General features: G+C 41.5%; 1 protein-coding gene across 1 annotated transcript in view; it reads right to left on the minus strand.

The window, feature by feature from the left end:
* Positions 1-781: 781 nt before the first annotated feature.
* The window catches only part of LOC100701907 (pleckstrin homology domain-containing family A member 5), an 84015-nt gene continuing 61105 nt past the window's right edge, over positions 782-23691 (minus strand). Inside the window, 21 exon segments of the mRNA XM_005450906.4 lie at positions 782-1936; positions 2557-2699; positions 3081-3214; positions 3800-3961; positions 4077-4292; positions 6728-6843; positions 7415-7535; positions 8301-8456; positions 9609-9767; positions 11771-11872; positions 11999-12148; positions 12754-12834; positions 12922-12984; positions 15297-15377; positions 16221-16274; positions 17277-17396; positions 18073-18156; positions 19295-19443; positions 19446-19774; positions 20984-21478; positions 23438-23553. Coding sequence (XP_005450963.2) covers positions 1902-1936; positions 2557-2699; positions 3081-3214; positions 3800-3961; positions 4077-4292; positions 6728-6843; positions 7415-7535; positions 8301-8456; positions 9609-9767; positions 11771-11872; positions 11999-12148; positions 12754-12834; positions 12922-12984; positions 15297-15377; positions 16221-16274; positions 17277-17396; positions 18073-18156; positions 19295-19443; positions 19446-19774; positions 20984-21478; positions 23438-23553 — 3066 coding nt within the window. The 3' untranslated portion in view covers positions 782-1901.

The following is a 23691-nucleotide window of genomic DNA, read 5'->3' on the forward strand; positions in this document are numbered from 1 at the left end:
CCTGTACATCTTAGTTTTCCTACATGATAAAAAGATGCTGCTTTATAGTTTTAATATTTTAAACTATGTTTTTCTCTCTTCATTCTCATTTTCTATTGGCCTCAAATTGCGTGTACATTGTTTACGGAGTTCTTATTAGCCAGGCATTCACATGTAAATGGCTTTGATTTACAACATTTCCATCATGCACCAAAGAGCTTTAATTTTTTTGCTAGAATGCCAAACAGGAAGGTAAGCACGTGTATTTCTACAACATGGCCACCCAAAAGTGGCCTATTAATCATTTATGAATGTTATGATTAATGTTAGAAACCTGTTATGAATGCAAAAATATGGTCCATGATGCTACAGCTAGATGACCACCAGAGGGAGCCACAGCCCCTCATTTAAACTGCCATTCATGCTTGTTAAATCAAATGAAATCACATCTTATATTTGATTGTTTATGATTACTATTTGAACCAGAGGCATACAATTTTAGATGAGGGACTCAACAATTCAAAAGATCCCGAAGTGAACTCATGGTAAAAGTGTAACCGTCATGGGGGAAAAGCTTTTTAAATCTATATTTTGGAGTCAATTTAAGACTTTCAATGCATGCAATTTTTATGTTTTGGGGTTTATTTAAGCTGGAGTTCATTTAAACATGTAAAATTATTTCAGTCCAGAGTTGATGAGAATGTAATCTTTGACTATGTTGCAGGCTTGAGTCAAACTCCCTTTTGGTCAGCATCTCTACTACATGTAGCTACAGGGGAGATAAGGAGCATAACACAACCACTCATTAGGAACAGCAACATTTATTTAACATGATATAAAACAGATGGGATATGAACATTTGCAAATTAAATCTAGTATGTAACTGTATGTTGAACATATCCTCCCATCCAGATATACCATGTACATTATATACACAGTAAATCTCTGATAATTACACTTTGTACACACAAAAAAAATTATCTCAGATTCAGAAAGGGGTTATTTCTATTGCTTTTTACACATACTTATCCTGTTTTCTTTTAGTTCCAGGGCTCCAAACCAACATGTCATAAATGTTCTCGATTTTTTGTCATAAAATATAATCAAGATCTATTTTTTCCATCTCTCAGTTTAAATATATCTCTCAGCAATTAAAAAAAAGGACAGTATAGATTGACTCAAGTCAGAACATTCACATATGCATTGGCAACAAAGTGCCAGGGACTTCAGATCCCATCTTTAAATAATTAGAGCTCAGAAGTATGAGAAATTACAAATACTCTTAGTCTGCAGCAATAAAATGGTTCCTCCTTATATAATAATGGAGGGATCTATATCTTTTATCTACTCATCTTTAGCATAGACACATGTTCTTTACAATAAATGGATAAATATGCCTGGTTAGTTGATGTCGAATGTGTGGGGGAAAAAAAATTAAGTGAATTATTAAAGGCTTAATTAAATGCAGAGAAAATGTGAAACTTGCTTCTGAAACTTTTTCGAACAGGTGATGAAACATCAATGAAAATGTATAACAGACCAACATACTCTGCCACAGGCTATCAGGCTCAGAACAGAGCTCAGTCTATTAGCCTCCTGTATATACAGATAGACTTTGGCCCACATTCGAACACAAAAACCTAATAAAACCATATAAATAATAAAAATGATTATAAAAGCCTTGTAAAAACTGAAACTGCAGCAGTAAAACGGTATGAATCCATGTGCTGTCTTGCCAGGTTGAGGAGAGTGTTGCCCCCCAAAGAGGGAGGAGCTTAAGACGTCACAGTGAGCAATACAGAAGTCAGAGGTTGAGACCCGTGAGTATGAAGTAGGCAGTTTCACTCTGTAGCCAAAGGCCTTGTGCTGAACTCTTTAGGGAAGTCCTCAGGAGCCGCTTCAGGCCTCCCCAGCTGTTTCCTTCATGTGTAGGTTTTCACTGAGGCCAGAGCCTGGGCTGAAGCAGAACAAAAGGACAGAAGTGAAATTATAGTAAGATTCCCTCATAGTTCTGCTATACAACACATAGAGAACAAACTCCCCGCATTGTTACGTGAAATGAACCCAACTAATTATCCTGAAATGCTTTTTTTAAAACCACAGAAATCAAATTTAACAATCAAAACACTTCAGCGGTATGAGTATGAGTGAAAAAAGGGTGGATGAAGGCCCTTACTGGTGCTACTACACACACATGAAGTGAGAACCGTCAGTGAGCTGGGGGGGTGCGGTGGTGGGAGACTGCGGATGGGGTGGGGAAGAGGACGACAGGCTTTTCACTGCAACGAAACGACAACATGGTGAGTACAGGCGCACGCATGAAATGACAAAACAACAAATTAGATCAGTTGATAATGAGTGAATGGCTAAATAAAACAGAAATAATCACTAAATTGAGTGAAATTACTGAAAAAGCTACTGAGTAAACAACCACAAGTAAATTACCTAACACATACACAATGAAAGCAGCTACAGTTTGTTTCTAAGAACAGGCTCCCACCAGCTTTTGTTTTATTGCATGCGTTTTCTTTGATCCAACCACCCCACCTCCACCCTCTCGTCTCTCTAGAGACGTACCTGCTACCAGCTTGCTGCGTTTGGAGGCCTCGGCTGCCAGCTCGTAGGAGATATTAATCATCTTCTCCTTTTCCTGTACAGTAACCTCCTCTTCAGTCTCCTCCTCAGGGCTTAGAGCCAGACTAGGCAGCACATTCTGCATGCTAGGAGCAAACACAAAACAGCAAGGTTTTTTCTACAGCATGCGACGGACAACTTCTAATTACCAACAAACAGGCCATTTTTTAAAAATCAATATGAGGGCACTGACATTTAGAATAAAATGCCACAGTGGCTCAGAGATGAGCAAATAGACCTTTTCTGCGCATTTGAGGCATGGATCTGCATGCAAAGAGCATGAGACATCTATGCTATGACCCCAAACTTACCTCTAACTTTTAGAAAGAATTTCATGCACGACATCTGCTCACCTGCAAAGCTGGCCCTTTCACCGTAGTATCCTTATCTAATATTCAGGGCTTGAGCAGACCTGTCCATGCTAATAACCGATTACTGATTTAGATGGATCATGACAGTGTGCTTACCTGTTTTTGGCTATGAGGGCTTTGATGCGGTCGACTTTCCTCTGCTTATCAGCCTCCTGCTCAGGACTCAGAGCCTCCTCGGGGTCCGATTCAATGTAACGCTCAGGAATGAGCACTTTGTCAGGCACAGAAAGCTGAGGAACAACCACCAGACAAGAAACATGTATTTAGCACATTTGGTACAAATGAATGGTTTTCTAAACTGAGACAGAAAATTACACTAAAAGTGCAAACAATGCAAATATGCAGGTATAAATGAGAAAATTCCACTTCTGTGCAAACAACATTATTACCCTGATCTATCCTATTGAGCAGGAAGACTATTTCACATTTTGGGTGTTTAGAAGTAAATGGAGTGTCACTGTCAATTACTCTGAGGCATTCTGTACTACGCAGAGATCAACTGTAAGGAGTTCACCGATGTAATCTAAAGCAAGGCCGTGAACTCTGCTAAAAGCAGCAAGTCATGCAAATCATGTTGGTAGCTTATGAGCAGCCCATGAAAAGATTTTGGCACAGAGGCCTTTGTGTAATGTTCAGTTAGCCAGAACAACGCTTATACAGTTATATAAGAGTTGTTAACTTCTCCATTCCAGTTGAAACTTTGTTTTTTCTGCAGTAATATTAATTTGCCCACGATAGTATTAGCCTTCTGAGTAATGGCTTGTAAAAAAAAAACAGCAGGCTGATGGGAAGGACAGCTAACTGCTGTGCCGTACCTCTCGGTCGACATTAAAGTGATCAGCCTGGGAGGATTCTTTGAGACGAGCTATCTCCTCAGCGGGCGTCTCCTGCTCCCCCACCACCTCCTGCTGCCTGAGAGAGGCCTCCAGCTCCTGAATGTCACTGCTTATCACCTCATCTCTGCGCCTCATTTGAAACTAAAAGAAATAAATAATGAAACATAAAAGAAGCAGAGACATTATATCATATGAACATCTTCTGACTTCAGAGCTACCCTAATGTCAAATAGTGTCTGAGTCACTCAGCCAGTACCTGCGTGTTGCGGTAATGGTTTTCTTTAGTAAATGAGTGGCTGCGAGAGGGTGTGTTCTCCTGGCTGCTACCCCTGATGCTGAGGCTTTTTTTCTTCTCCCTGAGGGTACCCTGCTGGTGGCGACGGATCCTCTCCAGCTGCTCCTCCACGCTCATCCTGGGTCGGCTGCTCTCCACAGCACACAGCTGCTGCTCCACTGCACTGCGTGGACGCTCCTGTTGGCCAGAGACGACAACAGAATATAATTTAATAATGATATAGCATTACTGTGAAGACATTCAGCATTATGAGGTTGCCGCCATGGTAACTTTTTTTTACTGTGATCCCCAATTTTGTGCATAGTAGGGGTCTGAAGTTACATGGTGTCATTGCCTGCTTGGGTCGTTTCACATGATGCAGCATTTGCAGTGCTAATCACTGTTAAAAAAAAAAGTCTAAACTTGACAAAGAAGAATAATCTCTAGCCTTAATGTATGAACTGGAAAACGCTTTACTTTTTTAAACAAAAGTAACAAACAGGACAGACACTTTGGACGTAATATAATAACTGAGAAATATTTGCTCTCTTTGAGCTACACTTGGCAAAAGGCCAAACAACCTGGCTGTTGTGCGCTTGCACGCTCCCGCTGGAACACATGGGTGCACTCAGAGCGGCTGGGGGCTTGTTAATGCCTGAGCAGGAGAGGCTGATGTGAAGTGAACTGAGGAGAAGTTGTTCATTCTCAGGTCTGTGCCATACTGGAGGGTAGGCAGATGTGAACTCAGTCCAGAGGCCAAGGACATAGTCCCCACTGTCCACACTGTTCAAGATATCCTGGGACCTTAGTTGAACTCTATAGGCCCTGGGCATGCTCTTTTAATACCATAGGCTAAAGTACATAAGCCTGGAGGGAGTTTGTGCAGTCACCTATTTTCATTACACATCGATCCATGTTCATACTCACTCTGACACACTAAAGCAGGACACACCTGGCAGTGTGTACAACAACCTCAGTTTTATCCAAATTCAGAAGCAGGAAATTAGAGCTCATCCAGGTCTTTATGTCCTTAAGACGTTCCTGCAGTTTAACCAATTTGTGTGGGTCATCTAACTTTAATGTCAGATGAAGCTGGGTGTCACGTGCATAGCAATGACAAATGCTATGCCTTCATATGATCTTGCCTAAGAGAAGCACCTATAATGTAAACAGAATTGGTCCTAGCATGGAACCCTGTGGAACTCCATAATTAAGGTTGATGTGTGAAGAAGACCCCCCATTTACATGAACAAATTGCTGTTCATTAGATAGATATGATTCAAACCACTCCAGTGCAGTATCTTTAATAATTATGACATGCACTATACATCTCTGTAATAAAATATTATGGTCAACAGTACTGAACGCTGCACTGAGGTCTAACAGGACAAGCACAGACATGAGACCACTGAAACTCGTTTGTCATTTCTCCCAGGATCTAAGTTGAACTCTTAGGCCTTAGGCATGCTCTCTTAGCACCAAAGCCAATAAGCCTAGAGGAAGATTGTCCGTTTATCTATTTTCATTTGTACTACATGTCCATTGACGGTCAAACAAAGTCACACAGGCGCACCAAAAACAGGACACACCCTGCAGTGTGGTGCACTAATGATATGGTTAGTATGTTTAAGTTGATAGGATTTGTGGCTGGAAACTGTTTAAATACAGCTTGGCATCTCCTTTATGGCAGCATGAGTCACACCCTCACCAAGTGACAGCTGGCCTTTACTGCACATGTGAGTTTTCAACCAGCAGCTTACAAGCAAAACAACCAATTAGGAGAGGAGTAATCACAGTTCAAAATTAACTGTGGTTAGTTCACAGCTGCCCATAATCATTATTAACTGAGAAAGCGTTAGTTCAGGCAGACCACAAAGCCAAGAAATGATTAAGGCAAGCCAAACACAGTGCCGGGCCACATCAACTAAGGGCTCAGCTGATACTCCTCTACACAACTGGCAATCTGCAGATAGCACAAACAATTAAGCCTGGCCATAGTTGCTGCACACCTGCAAGCTGCCTTACAACCCACTTCTAGTTCAGCTCCAACTTTCTTGCTGTATCTCAGCAGTCCTCAACCTTTTTTACGCCACGGACTGGTTTATGTCCGACAATATTTTCATGGACCGGCCTTTAAGGTGTCGTGGATTAATACAACGAAATAAAACCAGTAGCGGTACAAAAAACCAGAAGATTTATTCATAACACACGGGAAAAGACCCAGGGAAACTGAGTTAACGATAAAAACCATAAAAAAATAATGATAAAAACCCTGAAAACCATAAATTTCACACCCAAGCCACAACTATCGTGGCCCGGTACCAAACGACTCACGGATCAGTACCGGTCCGTGACCCGGGGGTGGGGACCGCTGCTATATCTGACTTAATTCCTGCTCGTTTCCCCTTTGCTGGGGTCTTCCTCCAAGTATGTATATAGGAACGCAGGAAGGTCAGAAAGCCATACTACCAAATCTAAATGACTGCAGATGTATATACCAGTCGTTTTTTGACAATAGTCCTGATCGTGACTGTATTTCGTTTGTATTTCGTTTGTTTTTCTATTGTCCGGTAGATCCAAATCTACAAATGCTAAGAACATTTTATAGTTATTTTTAAAGCCCAAGGTCTCACCGTTCTAGGGTCAGGCTTCCTGCTCTTTCTTAATGTAACATATGAAGCTATGGAGGAGGAATCAGGCACTGGAGATTTGGTCCTTGGTGGGACGATACCAACTGGATAAGACATACCTACCCACAGAAAAGGAGACAAGAGATCAATAAAAGGTAAAACTGATATCACATTATAATAAAAAATTAGACAGCGTCAATTACAGGTAGTATTTTAATTAATACTTTCTATCCAACAAAAAAACACCTGCAAGCTCTTCAACAAATATTATAGCTCACGTGTTTTGGCCAAGTTTAAAAAAATGTATGCAGGTGCAAATCTCACTGTATCCATGGTAACCAGCATATGATAAATTACGGTTGCCATGAGAGTTACTTTGTGATACACTGACCTAGATCCAAATAATCCAAATGCCAACTCAAATTGTGTTAGAGACAAGGTTTGCGTCAGAAATCACTCCATATTTACAGCATAGTGCACTCGATATGCTGTTCACCTTCTGAGCGTGTAAATGTTTCCACTAGAGAGCCTCCAAATACTCTAAAAGGGAGCGATCACAATGTGTAGACTACTTCTCTGTTAATCCCGTGATAAAAAGCTCCAGTTTTATACAGACTAAAATGACCACTCTATTGTATTTTTATACACTAGGCTTCACTGCGAAACTGCACCAGTATCCCTCCAAAGTACCTTTGTTTCCAACATGTTCTCTATCAGATGGATATTCAGATCGGTCTTCTCCATTGTTCTCATCCACTTCGGCCACTGTGGTGAGTTCTGGCTCACTTTTGTACAGCCTGTAGTCAGGACCCTGGAGACGAGAAATTGGGGGGTAAAAAAAAGAGGTCAACACAAATGAGAAAAACTCTGAGTTATGCAGAGTTTGTTTACAAACTGACTACATTTCAGAGTGTCATTATGTCTTACAGAATGACTTAAGATGAAAAAATAAAATAAAATTCTTCATTGAGCAGGGTTTTTTCTGCTTTGAGACGTTTTGGTGCCCCCTACAGAGGAAAATAAAAAGCATTGTAATAGAAATGTTTTCTTTTAATCATATAGACTTACAGTTTATCGACGCCTCAGAAATAACATGAAAACAAATAGATTTAAGCAATAAAAACTGTTTGCCTGTACTGCACATGAGGTGACTGTACTAATTCATCTCCAAAATGCCTGTTCGGAAAACAGGAAAAACCCTGTAGACTGAGCCACCTTAAATTTAAATGTGTGAAATTTGTTGAAATACTCAAACAAAAGGTAGGCAGACACATTCAAACTCAGATATGGCGAAACATACAGACCCCAAAAAATATTACATTTCAACATAAAGGATGAGACAGAAAAGGGGGATGTGGTAATTTAGTCAAAAACAAAATTAAAAAAAATAAAATAAAAACACAAGCTGGACTTCAACCAAATAACTGAAAATTAAATTATGCAGTACAATGACGGGAACAAATGGAAAAAAATGTAACAGACACGAGATATTTATGGAAATCAAAGTGAACTCATCAGCATGGACATGGGATGATACAGCTGAGGGCAGGGTCAACCAAGAGGTCAACAGGCTTACGCTGTGCGTGCTATTCCTGTGATTGGCCTTCCTGTCCTCTGGCTTGTGGAGTGATGAAGGGCGCACGCCAGGATGAGACGGCACAGGGGGCACGGTGGGGGGGTTGGGCTCGTAGGACTGGGGTAGGGGTGGCCGTGGGGGTACAGAGTCCTCCTCCTGGGGATTATATTGGGTATGACAGCACAGGAAGCAAGGTGACACATGGCGCCACCATACAGGCTCAGGGCTACAGCCATCTGGTATAGAGTAGCTCTGGGCCACAGGATGGGCTAAACAGTTGATTAGCCAGAGAGAGCGCTCCAGATGCTGTTATGGCTTGAGTGACACATTCCTCCAGACACCACTACTCACACCATCCATGAGTGGGGTGGGCATTTAGAGCCCTCAGCTTACGTCGATTATCATCTTCAAAACTGCTGGTGATGTGGGTTTATTTTTTTATGATCAATATTCCCCATTAATTAATTCCAATAAAAGGTGAAAAAAGTACAGTTAAGCTCACATCTTTAATCTGCTTGTAATGACAACCACCTGTCCAAAACCTTACACAGGCCTAGAGACTAGTCAGCAACTCCTAAACAACAGCTGATTGCTGACTGTGGTCACGCGAAAACGATTACAAAGAGAACACTGCACAAAAAACCTTGCGACTGCTTTAGTAACCTACAGATTGTAGTGGCATTTTGCAGGAAAGTTGCCAACTGGTTTGCAAACGCTAGATATTTTCAACAGAGGCGAAACTTGGAAAAAGTGCTACACGACCTCAAACCCTCACCTTCAAACTAAAAGTTGTGCCTTAACTCTTCAACCAATGCATTTCAAATGGCGGAACTTTTACTTTAAAGGGAAATGGTCTTCGTTTCTGGTTTGTTTCAGTACCGCTTGGCATGCAATTTGTTTTTGCAGCCAAGTCGGCGTCCTCCTTACAAACTACAGGCAACCTACTAACAACCAAACTATAGACCTCTTTGACACTAACTTCACACTGGTGACTGCCAGTAAGGTCACTGGCTAGTCTCCAGGTCTGTTTGATTGGGACTTCAGCAATTAATTTCACACCAATTGTCTCCAATCACTCATGACCGGTCAGGTAATACACTTTTTCTGCCTCACAACCGGCAATTGCCAGATGGTTGCTAATCAGTTTTCAGGCCTGTGTGACTGAAGCCTTAGGCAGGAAAAAAAGAGAAAAACTCTCTCACATTTGAAAAGCTAGGAACAGTAAACGATGATTTAAAAACACCTTATTGTTTCAGCATCCTGTCAGACCAGGTGTTCTGTTTTCTTTTTCTAGCAGTGGTGCCTCACCTCGTTTTTGTGCTTACTGAAGTTGGCTTTGGGCCCATAGAAACTCATCCCATCAAGAGCATTTCTCTGGGCTTTGTGTTTATTCAGGGCCTCCATCACATCTTGAATCCTCCACAGCTCCTTCTGGATGCGGACATGCTGCTGGCTGGGTGGTTCTGTCTGGGTGTGCACAGAAAAAAGACGCACATCAACAAACAACAACAACAACAAAAAAAAACACCTACAGACTGAGATCTAAGGTGGAGGTCTATAGCAAATAAAACTAACACACAGAAGGCAGACAGAAAGCTGCAGTGAAAAAATGAGCATGATGGCATCGTAAAAGAACAGTAAAAGGGTAATGTCTGTATCTGCTAAGGTGTGCAGTCAGTGGAGACACAGATCTGATCAGGCTCCTACTGTCTGCGAGAGATACTAGCCTCACAACACGATAATCAGAGGAGAGATTAGGATTGGAAAAGGGGAAGAAGAGCAAGAGAAAAAGACAGGTAATTATCTCTCCCTCGCTGTTGGCAGGTTGGTCTTTGTGAGATGGACTTAAGAAGAGGATGTCCAGACTCCCTGCTGGCCCTCTGACTTCTCTATTCTAAATTATCATTACTCAGTACAAGCCAGGAATAACTGCTGGAACAATTTCTTTTTGTCTCTGCACCTCTTCCTTGATGAAAGAGAAGATAAAAGACAAACTTAATTAAGACCTGCTCCATCCTTGCAACGGTCATCAATCACCCCCCTGTGTTGCTTTGATCTCCATTTACTTCTCTCCATATTTTTCTCCCAAAGTCAGAAAAAGTGTCTGCAAAAAGGTTGAGTAGGTTTACAGATTTCTCTGCAGCTCTGCAGTGTATGAATCTGCAAGTATGCCAAGCAGGTCAGCCGCAGTATCAGATTTTCACTACACCATTACTTTAGCCAAAAGGAATGATGATGATATCATGATAGCTACTGAGAGCGCGCTTCCTTAAGAAACCCTATTGGGCAAAAAAATCATGACGCTAAACCAGAGAACCACGACTACAGTGACTCAACCAGAACAAGAGCACTTCTGTAAACACACCTTTGGGTCAAGATGAAAGGCACAGCTGCTACCGCTAGCCTAGAGCACTGTGGGACGTCTTCTTTTGCCAAATCGGTAATTAAATTAAGAATCAAGTCCCCAGCAGTTCATCCTTCTGCACCCATCATTCAATCACATAGCAACAGCCGAACTCTTCCCGCGTGAGTGACTCGGTCTAACCTAACGGGTTAAGCGTGGGAAGTGAGTATATATTACTTACTGAAAGGCGTAGCCATGACAAACTAAACAGAGAGCTTGGAACATCAACTGTGTCAGTGCTGGATTGTTTACAAAATTATCAGCATATTTCTACACACTTAATGTCGAGTCAGAGTTAAGGTCTTTACACATGGACGTGAAAAATTTGTGTGTTAAAAATATTTTTCAGACTCATCCATGCTTAACGCAGCCGTTCACACTGACTGTATAATCTCACAGGATGAAGTTGTTGCCTTAAATAAAATAGGTTAAATAGGTTAATAGGTTAAAATAGGTTTTTCAGAGTTTTTACCTGCAAATAAACCGATCTGACCGATCTGACCACTGCGTTTGGCAACAAAGTAGCTCAAAACGCTCACCGGTACTGAAGATACAATGCTTCTGAAGTAGTAAAATAATACCATTTAACTTCAGACACACAGCTAGTCATTGCTATTGGCTCTCCGAAATAGTTTCTCTGCCTCTTCAGATGTGGTTCCGACTCTGCCAACAAGAGTTCAAACTGCCCCGCTGACATCCTGAAATATGTACGAAAGCAGCCGCGATGCAGCTTCAACTCCTGGATCAAACCATGAAACTCTCCCTGCTGCTGCCTTCTCTTGAGAATTGGCTGAATCCAGAATTTCAGTTTCTTCCTTTTCTTGTTTAAAAACACCAGGACCAGCTCATCATTGCCTGATTTTTGCTTCATTTTTTCCCCACAGTGTGATTCTTGAGGACTGATTTTCTCTGGAACGTGGTCAGTGTGTGTATATATATGTTACACATTACAAGATCATTTCTGAACTATGCCAAAATTTGTGCTGTTTTTTCCCCAACATGCTCAGAGTTTAATGGCCTTTAGAGAGAAGAAGTTGAGCAGACTCATTGTCAAAAATGTTCCTACCTGAGGGCTTCCCAGTGCTTCTAGCTGCTCCAGCAGGTTGTTCTTAGCCATAGTCACATCTCCTTCCATCCTGTCATATTCCCTCCATAACCGCTCCACCTCCTGGGGAGGGTAGAAACAACAATTATACAACAAACATAAAGACAAAGTACCATATTATTAATACTCCTGAAAAACAAAACCCCAAGAGGCCCATTGTCTGGGGTGTGAAATCACTGTACGACTTACAGCAGTAACTCTGGACACCTCTCTGCAAGTGCTGAGGAGGCCGCTCTGCAGCAAGTCTCTCTGCTGCATGACGCTCTGGATGGCAGCCGGGTTGTCGGAGCCCAACTCTATCTCCTGACTAGCTGACAGAAGTGCTGTCTCCAGAGTGTGCTGAAGCAACACGCATCATGTCAAATACACATATAGCACAACAGTCATCATTAAAACTTAAGTAAGACTATTTCAGTATAGTAGATTATTATTAAATATTTCCTGAGCATGACTGTTTTGTCACTAAACAAGAGGTTATCCCATCTTTAAAATGTCAAAACTAATCACAAATGCCCATCAGCCCCTCTCAGAGCCTAAAGAAAGCATTTAAAACTACTTATTTGTCTTATCCAAAGTTCAAAGGGCACAGCTGTGACTCAAAATTGACTAGAAATGATTTTATATTTTTTCTATATACCTACAATCGCTGCACATCAACTAGTAACACATAAAACAGTCAGTGAGATGTGCTGACTATGACAAAGCAATGGAAACCAGACAAGTCTTTCCAGCTGATGATGGTAGTTATACTTACAGGCTATAGTTAGTTATAGTTACAGACTTTGTCCCCTATCTTGCTGTTTCATGCTTAGAAACTTTACTCTTAGCAACTGCAAACTGTGCATTCCTTCAGATTTACATTTTTTGCACATGATACCAAATCTTTGTAAGCATGTTTAGACAATGTTTTGGGTGAACATGACGACAAATGCAGTATTAGTCACCTTCTCTCTGTACAGCTGCTGCAGTTTGTCCTCCTGTATCCTCACCATTTTGTCCTGCTCACACAGCCTGCTAAGTTTAGTCTGAAGAGAAACCAATAACGAGTCATTACCCGCTGTGTACAGCTAAAAGGAACATTATGTCATGCAAGTCTGCAACACTGAACTTACATCGGTGTCCACTTCTTCTGGCATGCATGTATAGGCTTGTTCCCTGTAGTCCTCTGGACTCATCTGTTGAGAGAGACAGCATTAGACAGGGGCACTAAATCTGTGCATACACATTAGAATCTGGAGATCTAATGCAGTGTCAAGACCAAGCTCTCTCACTGAGCCGCAGGATTTATCCTTCAGAAGGAACTCATATTTCACTAAATCAGACGATCTGCATTACCAAACCAGCAGTGGGACCTCGGCCAGTCTAAACAGAGTCTCTGCTGTTGATTCTTGCGCCTCGTGTTTCATCATGCACAGTCATTGTCTCCATCGGCACAATGGTTTTATGGAAAAACCTACAAAACAATCTGGCTTACTTCACTCTGAAGTTAGTGCATAAGCTTTGTCCACCAATCATGTATTCTACAGCATAATCTGGGGTTAACTAATGAGAGACTGTGTGTGTACGTGTGCATGCCAAAGCGCCCTGTTACTTTAGTTCAGTGCCTAAGTGTACGGTTATGGTTTCTACATTAATTTTACAATGTCAGTGTTTAGCCAGAAAACTCCAAAAGTCATCCATGTTTCCACTTGATATCATTCAGCTACTTCTCAAACAAAGGAAATCATTGCAGCTGCATTGGATCCCATGTTTCCAGAAAAATCAACAGATCACATAGTCATTCACCCACTCTGCTAAACCTATAATATTTTAAGTACACACCACAGACATCAGGACAGTGACATATTTCTGTGTTATTTTGTGTTTTTAGTCACATTTGATATGAAATGACTCAATGACTATAGGCTCAAAGTGCCAAGTGTAAGATTTAATTCACTTCCTGGAAAGTGTACAACCTACAGACACAGCAGATCCTCTGTATAATCACTTGAGACACTCTGCCAGAACTCGACTGGAGCCATTTCCTTATTGCTGGTTTTAAGCTTTCAGTCTGGTTTCCAGCAAACAAATATATCACATATCAGATAAAATACCTGTCAGGCCCTTATTAAAAAAAATCCTTGGTTGATATAACTGAAAAGGTTTAGATTCACCACCTAGCACTTTAACCTCAAAGACATGATTGAATTTCAAATCAAATGTGCCCAAAAATAGCAAAACAACAACTAAAAAAGTGACTCACTGTCCAAATACTTTCTGAATCAACATCCACACCTGCACTCTCTCACAAACACCATTTTTTTTCGCAGCTGAACATAGTAAAGCTAAAAGCAGGTGGGGCTTAAAAACCACATGGCATTCCACACAGAACATGCAGACTCTCCCACAGCTTGAAGAGCTTCACTGTGGGTTTTGTGTGGCGTGGACTAATATACAAGAGACGTGGGGAGGAGGAGGAGGAGGAAGACAGATTTTTGTCAGCTGAACAGGTGGGAATGCAGCTGTTGTGGAGCCGGTATGCTAGTGAATGGGTGACGGGGTGAGTCTCAGCAACACTTTTACACCTCGAGGGGCGTCACAAAAGTGGCAATGTGATGTCATAGCCATCGGCACACACAAGCCGGCCCCTTTATCCTTTCCATCAGCAGAATGACCAGTGGGGGTGAAGGGGACGTAATGAAGACAGATAAATAAGTGCTAATCTAAATTAAAAAAATATGAGGATTCATCTTCGTCAGTATCGCCACCCCAGACTTTAGATATAGAGTCGATTCAGTGATTGAGGCTGTGGTGCTTAAGGTTATTAAGCTAATCCCTACATCTGAAAAATGTCTGGCTAACTTGCATAGGCCGCAAAAAAAAATAAAAAAAATAAAGAAAAAGCAAGCTGAACATAAATTCTAAATGGGATGCTGAGATAGCGTGCATACTTTTCTCTTTAACTATAGCAGAATATTCATGCGTCATAGATGATCTATTTATGTCATTTCACTCTAACAATCGCTCTTCTGCTGGCCCTTAATTGGGGCCGTTTTCAACAAAAACATTAATTATTTGGTAATAAACTAGACTGACAAGCAATAAGACTAGCAACACATAATTAAGTCACATTAATTAGAGTCATCTTATTAAGTTCAGGTGGCTCGGGTAATGAGAGGGAACACATTCTGCGCAGGATTATTGAAAAATAAATAAATAAATAAATTCAAACACCACAGTGAGGAAGAGATTTAACCCAACAGTGGAGCATTCATACATTCTCTGACTCTTAAAAGTCATGCTTGCATCAGCATGACTTCTCAATAATAAGAGGGAACAGTCATAAGCAATGGATGAAGAGGTGCTAGCAATACAAACGATACAGGGAGACCAGTCTCAAGATGCCGTGAGGACTTGGACATCGAAGGAGGAGCATTGCAAAACAGACCAAAAAGAACAACAGCGACTGGTGAGGATGAGGTGGAGCAAAGCCTTAGGCTGGCCTTACTTGCTGGTAAAGTTGAGGCCTTGGGGCAGAGTTCTCAATCAAAGTGTGAGTCATGACGATTAAAGGCTCATTTTCCTTCATCTAGTCCAGTGTGGAGAGGAGCGATATAGCAAGTGTCAGAAAGTTTACAGCAGCTTTTCATTTCTGAGACAACACCCACAGTGTGATTACACCTCACTCGCTCTCGCTTTCTCGCTCTCGGATGAGGTAGACTCACACAGAAACGTGCATCCAGAGACGACAGGGATGGTTAACAGCAACAGAGAGAAGACGCTCGGGAGCAGGAGCAGGAAGACACGGAAGTACAAAGCTCTAAGGTTCATTTTTATTAGCAGTGAAAAGTTCCCATTAAACGCTGATGTGTTGGAATGTAAAAAGAACTGCGTTTACAAGAGGTGCAAGAAATCGCAAATGCTAAGGCTCATCAGTCCAAGTGAAGGAAATGAAAATTACATATTTCTCAGTGGTTACACAAACCTAAGGCTTCTTTTTGCTATAATTATTAGAAAGGTTTAACTAGACCTTTGTGTGCTATATACAAAGCAATTAAAAACTCACAAAGCACTTAAGATCATTAAAAAAAAAAGCAGATGATGAAGCTTCAATATTCCTTTGCAAGCAATTAAACGTTAAATATGATACCTCCATCTCTACGTGTTCTTTATATGGTAGAAATAACGACTGTCCACAGTCATGATCAGTTATTTGGATAATGTGTGAGTAAACGAACTAGCGTGAGCTAAAAATGCTGCGATCTGAACTTTTAGGCATTTAAAATAACAATAAAAGATAACAAGTTAGCCTGGCATTGAGACTGCAAATCACTAAAACAGCCGCAGAGCAGGGATTAATACAATAATAGCAGAGGCATTAAATGAGGTCATGACAGAAGAAGACAGGGCATGCATTCATGCATTACCCCACCTGATTGTCCAAATACATGAGGTTCCTTTGGAGGTGGTGAGAAAGAATGTCGTTCTATCATCAGCAGCAAAAAGAGAGTAAAGAAAAGGCAAAAGGACAGTGAGACAAAAGAAAAAGCAAGTCACATTCTTTCACTGACGCTCTCTCTGTCACACTCTCTCTTACTTCCACAATCACACAAGCATGTCATGTACCCAAAGATAACCCAAGAGAAAGGAAAGCAGGACCAGTCAAGGTGAAGAAAACAGGTCAGGTACCAGGTGTACTTTCAAACGTAACAGAATGAGTACACTGCAGGACTAGTCTTGACTGAGTGCATGCAAAAAACAAAGACAATGGCAAGTCAAAGTACCACACAACGTGGTGCGTGTCCACTGACGCAAACATAAACTAATGAAGCAGGGCAACCGCATTTGGTTGTACAGGTACAAGGAAAACTCGCATTAAATGCACAGTAGTAGATTAAGAAAAACAACAACAACAACAAAAAACACTGTAAAATGGAAAAATCTTCAACAGTCCTGGTTGACCTACATCAGTAATGGTAAAATCTGCAGTCTGGCATTAAGTCTGGAGACTTAAAGTCCCAAAATCCTGAATTAACTTTTACATATGCCAGTGGCCTTAGCCTCATTAGTCGGTCACTCTTTAAGCTCGCCAATGGCTTTAAGTTTCATCTGCGGATAACATCTGTCTATATTCTTTAGGGGCATAAATGACTCAATCAGCTGCTTGCCCTGCTGAAATGGCCCAAATCTAATTATCTGATGCACTGATTTAAGTCAGATGCTGGTCGCAAAATTATTTTGAAACTAGAAGAAGAGTGTTTTATTCCCACACATTTTGGGAAAAACTGATGAGAAGGTCGCTGGTCCACAAAAAACATGAAGCCATAAAGCATAGTCATGTTAGAAGAAAATGCTTTCTCCTTAAATCAGCCATGTGTGAAGACCAAACAAATCCTCCAGATCGAGATGGATAATGGAAGTGGATAAAGATGGCATACACACCACACGCTAACATACACGCCTGCAGAGATGTCCCTGGGGGCCTGACCTTTGGGTTGTCGCCATCCATGTTTAGTTGCATAAGCTGTGCTACAGTGTGCTCCCGGATACTGTTTAGCTCTGCCTGCTGCCGACGCAGCTTTATCAGCAGCAAAGTCAGTTCCTCAGGCTGCAAGGAGGAGGGAGGAAGAGGAGGAGGCGGGGGGGATGCATCGCCACAGTGAAACAGGGACACACCGCAGGGGTGAGGCAGGGATTCGGGGTGAGAAGAAGGGAGAGAGAGCACACCAGGATAGGAGATTTAGAGGTACCAGGATCCCAGTAGGTGAACAGTTGCTGCATTCTAGTCTTGCGTTTTCATGCAATTTAGCACCATGTTAGTTAGCAGCATGCACATTCTTTTATGTCCACTCAAAACAGCAGAACAGTTGGCACTTATTACAGAATTGACTTCACACTTTACGAGCTCAATGAGTACAGAGAACTGTGTGCAGCTCTGACATAAATTCTTGATCCTGGCTTAGAGAGTTTGAGTGACAGGGTTTTTAAGTCTCCACTGAAGTGAAGAGAGTCTAAGGAGCTCCTGAAGTGAACACACCCTAAATCCTACCACTTGGAACATAGATCTGCCTAAACCTGTCTCGAAAAAGTTCTGTCACAATGTCTTGGAGGGAAGTGAAGGACAGAAAGAGGGAGAAGGGTAGGGTAGGTGGCATCATCAGAAAACAGCATTGTCCTTGAAAGATATCCAGTTAAACCCAGACTGTATAGTTGTACAGAAACCAAGCATGAAGTATCTCAGCTGAACAGCACAGTGATATAAATCTAGGTAGATGAAGACTTACTGTTTTGCCTTGTAAAGACTGGGCAGTGATGGTCTGGATTGGGATCCCTGCTGGCATAGACCTCCTATCAGGCAGGTAAGCATACTGCAGAACACAAAGATTTAATATGAAAAAAGCCCTGTCATGTGCAGCATTAAATATCTTTGATATAATAGTCAACGATAGCCACAGGGTTCATCCAAGTACAAAGAAACATTTGCTACCCTTGATGCATATTTCTGTCACTATAAATATGCTCAAAGCTGAATGTAATTTTGTTTGCACTGCTTAAAAACAAATGAAACACATGACCTCATTTTTGAACTTTGGGAACTAAAGTAGGCAAAAACAGGGTTTTCACAATTCTGATGAGTCTGAAGATCAGTATTTGGTATGACCACATTTACTCTTCAGCACAGCCTGAACTCTCTTAGTCAAGCTTTCTTGTAATTTCTATATGTTGTCTTCAGGAATAGTTCTCCAGGCTTCTTGAAGGACATTCAAAGCTCTTCTTTGGATGTTGTCCTGCTGAACAATGACCCCAATCAGATGCTTTACAGATGGTATAGCAAAGTGGATCAAAACCAGAAAGTACTTTTCTGCATCCATAATGTTGTACATCTCTCCTGATCTCCTCCATACTGATGATCATCGCTCCATAAGACCAGCTGCTACTGATTTTCAGTCCAGCTCTATTGTCATTTAAAATACCTGAATCTTTTCTCCTCATTGCTCTTTGTTAAGAATGGCTTCTTACAGCCTCTTCTCTTCCACTGAGACCATTTCTGATGAGGCTTCAGATTGTGTTCCTTTGCTGTAAATCTTACTTTTAGGCCTGCCATTTCTTTTTTTTTTTTTTTTTTGCAACAAGCTGTTAGTAACACAGTGTGTAATGATATCTTTAAAATAGACTCTTTGCCAAGTTGTCTGCTATCCGTAGACACAACATTGGTCACTGGTTCTGGCGTTAGGTGCCTTTCTCAGTGTTAAATGGCTTGACAAACAAAAAAAACACTCCTTTGAAAATGGTCAATTATAAGGACTGGACTGAAAATGATGGAAAAAGCAGCCAGTGTCCAAAGAAAAAATGTGATAGACCTTCAGAAAGCCTGGAGAACTATTCTGGCTCCTTGGAAGCAAAATATAAAGAAATAAGGGGTGACTGAAGACTTTTGCATAGTAGGCGATTTTGTTATTATGAGGGTGAACTGAACACTTCCTGTTTATGCATCTCTTAGCTGACCTTGTTGACTGGTGGCCTCTGCCGTCTCTCAACAGTCATGTCTCTTCGGTAGATGGGAGAGGAAATTTCAGAGCGAGTGTTGCCCATGTTGTAAGATCTCATTGGAGAGTAGCCGCCGTACATCGACAGGGAGCCATGGGAGGGCGAGGGGGGATGGAGTGGCTCGGTGCAGCATGCTCTGACAAGTTGATCATGGTTTTGGGACTGGCCATATTGCTGTACAGCCCTGGCTGCCTGCCGTAGGCCTGCCTTTGCTGCCACTCGTACAACTGCCACATGGTGTCATCGCGCATGGAGCGGCGTTTGTCAGTCATTGAAGGACCCATGGCCTGTTCATATACTGATGGGGACATGCTGCAGATGCTGTCCCGCTGTGCCATGCTATTTCTGGGCATACTGCAATATCCATCTCCATAATGAGGCATGTAGGGTACCCGATGGCTTGGCAAATTTCTAGGCAGCGTCTGGTATGATGTGATGCTGGGGGAAAAGAAAAAACAGATAATTAATCATGTATGATACAGTAGATGACCTGCATGGTGTTATACCAACACAGACCTAAAATGATCTGTGTTGGTATAACAATTTGATAATTCTTCATATATTCCAGACACAAAAGCAGATGAAAGTGGTTTTAGGCTCTGTCGGATTCGAAGTATGCAACAAGTTGTTTATAGTTGAAAAAAATCTCATTGGATTTCTTTCATTTTGATTATAACCAGTCAAAAACATCAGTTATCAAAGCAATGCCATGTTATGAATCTTTTCATTTGTTGGTTTGGTTTAAACTTTGTAGTTGAAAAGCACTTCATGCTGAGTATCATTCTAATTAAGTATCAAACAAGGATGATTCTTATTTTATCTGTTTACATGTGTGTCTTTAGGGAATCTCACAAAGCAATTCCCTACTCAGAAACAAATTAGACCTTACTATTGACAGCAAGGCTTTAAGAAGTTCCACTTCCTCAGTGAGTTCAAAGTCAGTACGGAGAGCTTAATAATAAGACGGCCTGACAGATCCGGGCTAAAACACTCACTGGTCTTTAAATCCCAGTATAGCAGCGTTACAATAAAGGCTTGTGACTGCTACACATCAGTCTAGAGAACATGCATGTCATGACAAAAGGAGCTGAAAGAGATTAATGGAGAGAGAATTAAATGTTTACCACAGAGGGCCAACACAAAAATATTTACTGAGGCCTTATTAGTTTTACCCATGGTATCCTCTAAAAAGAGTGTGTATGTCTATTTGTTGAAAAAATAAATAATAACCACAGAATGAGGCAAAGCTGTGTCAAATATGAACACAAGCCTGATGACAAACATCTCTCTCTTGACTAAAACATGTATTTTTTTAACAAAAATGTGAACACCAGGGGAATCAAGAACCAGCTTATTAAATCCTCTCATCAAAACCTCATCAATATTCTTAACTACTTAGAACTAAGAGGAGACCAACGTCATACTTTCCACCCAATAAAGCCAAATTTGACTTCATGTTGTGGAAACGGTCTAAGATTTGACTCTTGTGGAATAATCTGAAAATAATTGGTGCTACTGTACAGACTGCAGCGCCATCTGAATAGCACTGTTTCTCTTCTTGCAGTGTATGCATGTTATAATCAAACAATTACACAGCTTATACAATATCATGTCAAAGTGGGTTTTTTGGCATAGCACTAAACCAACCTTCTGGTATCGTCGTCCTGGCCACGTCCTCTCTGTGTGCGAACCCACTGCTCCAGCTGCTGCATCGAGCTGGTCCGACTCAGGCTGCGATCCGGCTCATGTGGGGAACTTTGCCGAGGAGGGACTCCAGTCCCATTAGCTGGACGCTGTTCTCCAGATCCATTAACTTGGGGGCTGTGCTGTGATCCGTCAACCTCGGTCTGAGGCTGCGGCGAGGTCATATTAGCCTTGATGGCTGCCGCCTGCGCTGGCTGCAGTTTGATACTGTTTATTTTGGTGAGTGGACGTTCACGGTCGGCCCCATCCTTCTGGAAGCCGTAGCGCTCTGCATCTCGCTGCTTTCTCTCCTCTTCTTCTGTGGTGGGGGAGACGGCTGCGTGCTCACGGTCAACCTCACGGTTGCGCTCATTCTTCTGGATTTCGGTTTCTGTTCTATGGTTGGCCACATGGTTGATCTCTTGAGGTCCACACTGCTCCATTTTTAGTTTGTCCAACCTAAAAGAGACAAGAAGGTTCAGGCTTGAAAAATCTTGAACCTTTTAAGTTCATTCACCTTTTTACCTCTTTGTCCCAAGTGCAGCTAAATAAAACACTGGAACTCTTTCAATAGACATTTTGGATTATCCAGACTTAAGATATGCTTGTCTTCAAGTGAAATCTGACAGTGGGGTGTTGTTTTATCTTCCTGCCTTTCTAATCTGTTTACAACCCCCCTGAAAGCACTGTTAACTTAATTCTACAGCCTGTATTAAACTGCATGAACTGTTAACTGGAGTCTTGTTGATATGAATATGAAACCAATGAGGCCTAAAGTAGCTACTGATGCTGAAAAGTGCCCTTCTAGTTTTCTCAATGGATCCATAAACGGTTTCCACGTTTGTATTGTATTCCACACAGTATTTGGCTTGGTCTTCTGTTGTGTTTGTATTTTTTTCCAATTTAGCCACGTTTGAGCAGAGAAGCATTGCTGTTCGTCTTGCTTGGATGATGTCATACAAGCACATGTGGAAGTTTGCACTAAAGTATTCAGGCATCGTCCCTTTCATTTGTTGTTCATGTAAAAACTCTGTTACAACCTCAGGCTAAATGTCTTTAATGTGATTAACCCTTACCAGAACACCCGTAAATCTGGGTGAGATGATTCATGTCCAACTAATTATTGGGTTAGAATTGCTGTAAACGATGTTTGATTTAAATTTTTAGGTTTATACTACAATATACTACACAACTAATGTGCTACCTTTGTGAATTCAGTTCAAACTAAAGCAAAATGCCTCTTCCAGCTGCCAGAGAAGGGGAGGCGTGTAAAAGGAAATCAGATATCTCCAGTAAAACAATACCTCAGCTGAGACACTTCAGAAAAGTGGTGCTCAGATCCCAGTAATCCATTTGCTTCTCTCTTTTGCCTCCTTTCTAGAAGACCTGCATTCCACTCTGTGGTCCCTAGGGAGTTATCTAGAGGTAATAGATGCCACTATGCCTTGACCTTAGACAGACATAAGGTCGCAACTTCAAAGTTTGGCAAATTCCTCTCAGCAGCATGGCTCACTGGGTTAGCAATACGAGAGCTGCAGAAAAGGCATTCCTTCAGAGTTTCCACTTGTATACTTTCAAATAGCAGCACTAGTCACTTAATGACTTCTCCATCTTTCTGTGCCTCCATCAACCAAGCAGAGCACATATTTAGCCCTGTGAAAAGTCTGCGAGCATTCAAGTTACACAACTGCAAAACAAATGATGAAGTAAATTTAAAAAAAGATGAAATTACAGAACCTTTTTGTTTTGATCAATGTGTAGTTATATAAGATAATCTTATAGCACCATCACACGGTCCCATTTAGCAGAGACTTTCAGAGGATTTCAGGCACTACTGCTCTGTGTAATTACACTGCTCGTTACCATTACGCTTCTGCTCGCCCATGTAAAAGCAGGGCATTAGACAGGCAGCCTGCCAAATGGCAGATATTTAACATAGCTTAAAAAAGAAGAAAAAAACCCCAAAACCCTGTCCTGATGAGTCAGTGATCCTGATCAGCCAGCGCAGCTGTGCACATCATCCCTTAAACCACCTGCATCATGCCTTCACAGTGCACCCACAGTCTTATGTATGTTACTCCACAATAAACTTTAGCGCTTGAAACAGTTACATAACATGAAAGAACATCGTAGTTTCTTCAACAAACCCAGAGACCAGAGATGTCAAAAGTGGGTGTTGAACTGTTACCGAAGAAGTTAACAGGCTTAACAGGGAATTTAAAAGTACTCTTCCAGTACAAACACAGAAAAACAGAAATCAGAGTCTAGAAATGAACCACGTGATGCACAGCTGTTAGTACTAGTTTGAAGAACTGTCCTCAAATGGCTTTTTCAAACCCCCCCCCACCCCGCGCTCGCAATTCAAAAATGACACACCCACTCAGCAAACATGACTTTATTGGCAAAGCTCTTACAAACCTTTTGACTGGCTCTGACTGCACGAGTGCAGCATCTGTCATCACTTTCATCCAAGATTCCATCTCTTTGGCTGTGTCTGTGCAAAAGTAGTACGTCCTCATGTTGGGATGTGTCGCCTGTTTTGACAGTACACGGGATCAAGGACAGGAAGAGTTATCCACACAGTTACCTGAAAGAGAGAAGACAAAAACTGGTTGACTAGGATTTTTAAGGTTTCCTCAAAATAACAGGAGGGTAGAATATTGCATTTTGTT

The sequence above is a fragment of the Oreochromis niloticus genome, linkage group LG7 (assembly GCF_001858045.2).
Source record: "Oreochromis niloticus isolate F11D_XX linkage group LG7, O_niloticus_UMD_NMBU, whole genome shotgun sequence".
NCBI classification, from domain to species: Eukaryota; Metazoa; Chordata; class Actinopteri; order Cichliformes; family Cichlidae; genus Oreochromis; species Oreochromis niloticus.